Source organism: Microtus ochrogaster, chromosome 2 (genome assembly GCF_000317375.1).
Source record: "Microtus ochrogaster isolate Prairie Vole_2 chromosome 2, MicOch1.0, whole genome shotgun sequence".
In the NCBI taxonomy this organism is placed as follows: domain Eukaryota; kingdom Metazoa; phylum Chordata; class Mammalia; order Rodentia; family Cricetidae; genus Microtus; species Microtus ochrogaster.
The window spans coordinates 72,316,440-72,324,211 of NC_022010.1; the positions used below are offsets into that span (position 1 = coordinate 72,316,440).

Consider the following 7,772-nt stretch of genomic DNA (forward strand, 5'->3'; position numbering starts at 1 on the left):
GGACATTCAACACTAACCTGAAAATAAAGTTGACGAAGGGAAACGGGGCTAAGGGACAGAAGGGAGGGTCAACAGAATGGTGGCTCAACCCTGGCCATTTGCACACTGAACACTTGTTTTTCACACTATGGGAACATGTCCTTCATCACTACACCGATGAGTTATGGATCCATTTACACGTTTCATTTAAAAAAGTTTCTTGATAACATAAAAAGCACAAACGTGAAGCGCTTTGAGTGTTTTCTGCTGGGAAGTGGTAAGCCAATACATGCCTGAAGCTAACTAAATCTAGCTTGTGTTCGGCTAGCAGCTGCTAACTGAAGAGTTTATTGGTGTGTTTAAAAATAAAATAGGTATGTCTGTTGTTCTTGATACAAAAGTCAACACTATCTCCAATAAATAAATAGTAAGTGTTTCTCGGAAGTATGAAATGTAAACCTTGTTGTCCTTTCCCACATACATTGTTTTGAAAAATCACGTGACACACATACATTGACGGGGCCTGTGGGCGTGAGGTCACACGAAGCACTCAGTTTTCAGCAGAGTAGTTATTCTGGCATGGGCACACTATCACTTACAAGAAACTTCTAGAACAATCCTGAGGACCTACCACAGAAAAGACCCCCACCTAGCCCAGGAGAGCCTGCGGCCAGAATCCAGAGACATGCAAAGAACACTCATGACCACAGACTGGGCCATGAGAATGCGACCATGGGAACAAAACTCTGCCCACACTTTCCATCAGCAAAGTACGTCATTATCTACTTAACCAACCTATCTCTTAGCATTTAAGGAAAAGAAAACCTGAAGAACTCAGACTAAAAACTTGGTCTATACACCCTGACTCTGGCAAAAAGCACATGTGTTCTATTATTAAAAAACTGGTGTGTGCCCGAGAAAGCTCAGGGGAGAGTTTCCCGTCTTCCTACCTCATGTGCAGGGCCCACGTGTTCCCAGGGTCTTTCCCCCTCCCCACACCAAGTAATGGATTTTCTTAGCATCTCCCAACATCTCCCAGTTCCATCTTGAATCCTTTCTGTTTCAAACTTCATCCATGTGAGGCATGACCTCCTGGGGTGAGTCACTCAACAGTCGGATCCAGTACACCCATACACAGAATCAGCTCAGGCGGCTCACCAGACAGAACTTCTCACCAAACATCACAGGGTCTCCAAGGCCAAGAATAGCGGAAACCAGGACTCAATAATGTCATCGAGCCTTCCAAGTGCCCCACAGCCGATCATGCTCATCAGGGCAGAACTTCGTAGGTAAGGAACGTCCATGTCATCAAGGCTTCCCAGGGACCCGGAGTGGATCTAACTCATCAGGACAGAACTTCATAGATGAGCTTCCAGAACCATTCATTTTCCAAGCGCATCTTGAACCATCCTATAGTGCACCAGTGCGTTTTCGCTGATAGACACTAATCGGGGTCTGAACAGCTCTAACGCACACTCGAGAATCTTCCAGTAGCAGCTTTCCAGGGAGCCAAGCCGGTGCCTGCCTCAGGAGCCATTATACTGAGCATTCGATCCCGGGCCCTGTTTCCCAGTGGAGGCTGGACTCCAAAGCAGCAACAATTCCGTCATAACCGGACCAAACACACCACACACGGAGCTTCATAGGTCAGGGAGTCTGCAAAGGGGCTGCTAGAGGTGAGAAATAGGAGGCCTAATCAAGTTCTCCAAAATACAGCCCCTGCGTTTATAAATCTACTCTGTAGTAGCCAGACCCACGCCTCCAGCCCGGGGAAGAATCCAGGCTCCCAAGGGAACCTAGTTGTAGGTTGTGGATTTCCAAGACTTTAGAAGCCATGATAGGACCTATAGGGAGGACAAAGAGAATTTGGATTCATAAAATGGGACATGGTTTGAAGGGCAGGATTGTCGAGAATTACTCCTAGTAGCCTTGAGGGACTTTTGTCTTTGCTGTCCCCGTTGCCCCGTGGCTGATCAGCAGACAGCGTGTGGGGCCTTGAGAAGGAAGTCCTTTATGATCATCCCGGGACTGCTATGGTTCATCAAACAACTGCAGGTCAAGGCGGACCACAATCTCTCCCGTCGGGACCTCATGCAGCAGGAGACACTTTGTAACTGGCCCCTTGGAGCCTTGGTCTTTCTTGATGTCAGCCACTCTGATCTCTGTCCGACCCAAAAAGTCTGAAAGGAGAAAAAGCAAAGCATGCTCAGAAAAAGTTCCCTGTTTCCAAGGTGCACGCTCGGCACACTGGGACGGGCCTATGGCACAGCAGGCCCCGCCTCCTCTAGGACCGCTGAGAAGACCAGCACTAGCCTCTCCCATTTACTTCCCCATGGAGTAGCCAATGTGCCATGATAGCTCACTACTAAAAACCCATAAACCAGATAATATATATCCAAGGTGATGGGTATACCAACAACTCTGATTTCTTGTTACTCATCACATACTTTTATTGTAATAATCCACAAATAGAATATATTCTGCATCCACTTTAAAATATATTAATAGAGTCAAGGAGATGAATCACTCAGAAAGAATACCTGCCTTGCAGACACAAGGACATAAATTAGATCCCCAGAGAAAGCCAGTGGTGGGCTGGAGAGATAGATAGCTCAGCAGTTAGGAACACATGCTTCTCTTCCAGAAGACCTGATTTTGGTTCCCAGCACCCACATGGTGGCTCACAAACACTTGTAACTTCAGCTCCATGGGATCCAACACCTCTTCTGGTTCCCATGGGCTCCTGCATGCGTGTGGTGCACATAAACTCACATAGGCAAACACACATACACTGTTTCCAAAGCTGTGCCAGGAGCTAGAGGCGTAACTCGGTAGAGTGCTTATCTGGTATGCGTTAGGCCTGGGATTGAGTTGCCAGCGTCGTATAAACTGGCTTGATGTGGTTTCGTGTGGCCAGCCTGGGCTATATGAAACCCTATCTTTACAAAAAAGCCACCTATGGTGGCACAAACTTGTAACCCCAATACCAAGAAGGTAGAGACAGGATAGAAAGCCAGCTGAGCCAATCCGTGAGCTCCAGGCCGGTAAGACAGTCTATCTCAAAACACAAGGCAGACAGTTCCTTAGTGGTTATACCCAAGTTTTACACACACAAATACACACACACACACACACACACACACACACACACACACACACAGAGAGAGAGAGAGAGAGACAGAGACAGAGACAGAGACAGAGAGAGACAGAGAGACAGAGAGAGAGAAGGGGGGCTCAGTGGTCAAAAGCACTTACTGCTCTTCCAGAGGACCTGAGATTCAGTTGCCAAGTACCCATGTAGAGTACCTTACAACATCCTCTACCTCCAGACCCAAGGGCTATGACACCCTCTTCTGGACTCCACAGGTACCTACACACATGACATACACACATATGCATGACATACATTCACACACACACATACACATAATATATATGTGCTTAATTTTTTTTGTTTTTTTGAAATATGGTCTCTGTGTAGCCCAGGCTGTCCTGGAACGTGCTCTACAGACCAGGCTGGCCTCAGATTCACAGAGCTCCATCCGCCTCTGCCTCCCTACTGCTGGGATTCAGTCCAGTGCTGGCATCAGACCCTCACTCAGCCCATTGCTGGCTCCATTTGTTATCTTCCTGTGATAGTTTCTGGGACTTTGAGCTTTAAACTCACTCTCCAGCTTTGATTTGGCTGAGAGTGTGGCATCCTGGATTCACCGGCCAAAAGTCACCATGGAAAGAGAGCGGATGGAAGGAAGGATGTGCCCAACACCACGGAAGCTTCTTAGGTCTCCTGTGGGATAGCAGCTGATTCTGAGATGCCTGTGTGGGCTAATATTCCTCTTCCACTGGTCAGCCTTATCCCATGTCTTCTACATTTTTCACAGGATCTCCTTATGTAGTCCTGTTGGCTTCCAACTCATAATTCCTGACTCATCCTCCTGAGTGCTGGGATGATAGGCGTGAACCACCAAGTATGGCTATCTCGTTGCTTTGATAAACATTTACTTATCTGTCTTGTGTGTGTGTGTGTGTGTTTGCCCACACGCACGAGCCATAGCATGTGTGAGTCAGAGGACAAATGACAGGAACCCACTATGTCAGCCCTAGGGATCAAAGTCAAGGTTTAGCAGCAAGCACCTTTACTGACAGAGCCTCGATGATAGCCAAGGACGGAAACACAAAGCAAACTCCATCGTGGTCCGTAGGCATGCCCTTCCTCACACTGCTTACGTTGGAAAGCAGACCACTGTCTAGTGAAGCAGCCAGCCCAACAGCGTCCTTCCATGCCCACCCATGGGGCTTCAACAGCTCCTCGCACTAAGCCACCCTGATCTCTCAGGAAATCCCAAGGAGTGCTGGGTAAGGAAACATGTATCCCTGAAAGACGGTGGGGCAGGACCGGGGTACCCTGAGGGCCATTGTCCACTCACCATCGGGTGAGAACTGGTCCCTCTCGAACACAGTGATGCAGAGGACTTCCTGCTCCAGGTCCCTGATGAAGAACTGGCAGTTGGAGTTCCACTTGGGGTTCAGCGTGTCCTGGATCGTCTTGGTGATGTGGCACTGAGAGCCCATGGTCACCTCACAGTACGGGTTGCTCTTTCCTGAAGGGAACAAAAGCCCCTGCCAGGTGGGACACATCTCATTTCCACCCCCCTCGACCTTTGAGATTAACAAGTGGGAAATCTGGAGGACACACATAGTTTGGTATCACATCTAGAGAAACAAATCCATTAGCAGGGCTCAAAGTCAGATGGCTCCTATCTGTGCATATATGTCATGTGTACTGTGTGTCACATGGACTGAGTAAGTCCTCTCAGGTCTCCCTGAAAAGCAGGACAATAGAAAAGAATTTAGAAAAAATATGTGTGTGTGTGTCTCTCTCTATATATGTATATATACATACATTTACATATATACATGCATATATATAACTCTTTGACAAGTGCTAGAGAGACAATGAGTAAGAAATATCATAAATGATGTCAAGATCGTTGGGGAGAACACCCCAATACTCTAGAGTGCTTGAGTGGAATTCATGCCCTTACCATGTGACCGACAGGGCTTCAATTCAATGCCTTCTACAACGTTCACCATCAGCCTTCCAATACCCGTCGCCCGCTGGGAACGGACTAGACCGCAAGGAAACAACACAAAATGTTTTGTTTCGCATTCACTGTGATGCCCTTCTCTCCCCAGCATGCCCACAGTCTGTGCTGTGCGTCTGCCCCCGCTAGAAAGCAGAGTCCCCTCCCTCCTCCCGCTCTTGGCACCTGCCCTTCATCCACCACCCTGTGCCCCATTTTGCTCCCACCACTTTTGCGCATGCACGTGTCCTAGTCCCAGAGACACGGGGATGGACTCGGTGATCCTCCCGCCCCAGTCTCTTGGGCCCTGTGCACATTACCCAGGTACGCCTTCTCGCGCTTCTTTTTCTCCGTCTCTATGTAGAGCTCAGAGGCAGCTTTGATTTTCTGCACCCAGGCAGTCCTTGGACGGGAAAAGACGGAATGTTGCCAACAGATCGATCAGAACAGAACAGGCTTGGGGTCTGCTCAAATTCTGTTTCGGGGACTCTTTTTACTTGGTGTATTTGAATTTAACAACAATGTCTCAGAAAAGAAAGACTGATTCTGTATTTGATGGCGCTAATAATTATCTCTTTCATCAGAAAAGAAGACCTTTATAGTTTAGTCCCAGCTGGTAGTGAACTCACTAAGTTATCAAGGGCGACCTTGAACTCCTCTTTCTGCCTCCACCGTCTGAGTGTTTGGATTGCATGCACACACTTCTGTAACTGGTTTGGGGGGGGGTACTTGGGATAGAACCTGGGGTTTTGTGCACTTGGGCAAGCCAGCATCTATTACCCGAGTCCCAGCCCTGCCCATGAGCTCAAGATCTCCTTCAAGCTCCCAACTCCCATGAAGAAAATTTGATAAATGCTGGAGGAGGGATAGGCATAGGGCTCCTCTTCCTCCCTCACCGCAAAGCATCGCATACTTGGCAAACCCAGGAAGACAGAAGGTCTTTCTTTCAAAATCGCCCAAGAGAAGAACCACGTAGCACACAGAAGAGCAAAGACCACATGGCAGGAGGCACTTTGGAGTGCGGGTTTTCTCGGGTGCCATATGCACAGTAACTTTAGCCAATCTTCTTGCCAGGCAAGAGTGTTCTTGGGAATGTTGTTGGCCTTGTGTCAAGCTCGCCCCTCAGAAAGGGATCTGTTCCATTTGGCTCCAGAACGGTCTAAGACAAGACTGAAGCAAAGTACCCCAACCTAAAGACCCAGATGCCTGCCCGGGGGCTGGGGGCAGGGTTAGTCCCAAATCACTTTTCTATTGGCTTCTACCACCTGGGAAACTTGGGGCGATCTAAGCAGCTCTGGATACCTCAGAGGCTGAGGAACATTTCTAAGACAAAAAGAAAGAAGGAGAAAGCCTCGAGCAAAGCTGGTTTCAGTCCATTTTATTTTGAAATAGATGTCCAACTTTTTTCATAATTCTTCCCTCCACACAGAAGTGACAGAATCGCGGCTGGGGACGCTGGGACACGCTGACAGGTGGCCCCCAGGCGGCACTAGGGAGGGCTCGGGCTTACCTTTCATTTATGCTCTCTGCTCGGAGGGTGTAGACTCGGTCGATATGGGAAATGTGGAAGACGGGCTCGTCCCCAGAAGGATCGGTGGGCAATTTTACTAGGACCTCATTTAAGAAAATAGGCTGCAAAGTAATAATAAAAGGCTCTGAAGAACAAGGCAGGAGCTCTGTGTGTTCACAAGCTCTGTGTGTCTGCAACATGAGCATATATGCATGTGCGTGCCTGCCTATCAATGTCAGTAAGCTACACTGAGCATGCGCATGGGTGTGACCCAGTAGTCAAGTGAAGGCTGTGTGTTCGGTACACAGACTATACCAGAATACAGATTTTATGTTAAAATAATGTATAAGGGTGTTTTGCTTGCATGAATGTCTGCGCACCGAGTACGCAATGCCCACAGAGGCTAGAAGTGGGGAGGGGTCAAGTCACCTGGAACCGGAGTTACAAACGGTTGTGAGCAGCCAAGTGGGTGTTGGGAACTGAACCTGGATCCTCTGTAAGAGCAGCAAGCGTTTCTAACCCCTAAGCCGTCTCTCCAGCCCCATTAGCAGTGACGTGTATATAAAGCTTTGGTCACTTTATAGGTACCTTTGAAATCCCTACAGGTAAGCCCTAACTGGTCCGTTTTCCCTGCTTTGCATCCTAAACTGCCCGCATCTACGGGTCTCTCCCAGGATTTCATACAGAGGCTCTAACAACACTTCACATAATAACATCACTTTCTCCCAAAATAAAGCTAACTGCTGCTCCTGTGAGAACCCTTGAGGAAAGACACCCCGCAGAGACGAAGTTAGAAAAACAAAATCTCCCATGGCGTGCAACACACAACCAGTCCTGCATACACGGGACTTAGCGTTCTGTTCAGAGAAACCGTCCACTCGGAAGGTTTCAAACCACCGTGAGAGTTTGTCTGGCATCTGGGACAGTGTGGAAGGGGCAGTGGATGCTCCGGCTGGCCATGCTGCCTGTTCACTTGTATGAAGTAAGCCATGTCTTTGTCACGTGGGAGGTGGGGATTCCCCACGAATTGTGTGTTACTGGGGACAAAGGTGGGGCATGGACAGTCCTCTACTCTGCCTGTTCCTCCCCTTACTCTCCTCTCACTTTATCCTAGCTCCTCCCCTTGCCCTATCTTAGTTCCTCCCCTTACCCTGTCCTAGCTCCTCCCCTTGCCCTATCTTAGTTCCTCCCCTTACCCT

General features: G+C 48.5%; 1 protein-coding gene across 5 annotated transcripts in view; it reads right to left on the reverse strand.

Annotated features, from left to right (window-relative positions):
• Positions 1-6: 6 nt before the first annotated feature.
• Itsn1 (intersectin 1) overlaps positions 7-7,772 on the reverse strand; it is a 180,310-nt gene continuing 172,544 nt past the window's right edge. For all 5 annotated transcript variants that reach the window (XM_013352721.2, XM_005345191.3, XM_013352716.1 and 2 more), the window contains 5 exons: positions 6,574-6,695; positions 5,384-5,466; positions 5,025-5,108; positions 4,407-4,580; positions 7-2,159 (listed from right to left, as the gene is read on the reverse strand). In XM_013352721.2, coding sequence (XP_013208175.1) covers positions 2,011-2,159; positions 4,407-4,580; positions 5,025-5,108; positions 5,384-5,466; positions 6,574-6,695 — 612 coding nt within the window. In that variant the 3' untranslated portion in view covers positions 7-2,010. The remainder of the gene's footprint in view (positions 2,160-4,406; positions 4,581-5,024; positions 5,109-5,383; positions 5,467-6,573; positions 6,696-7,772) is intronic.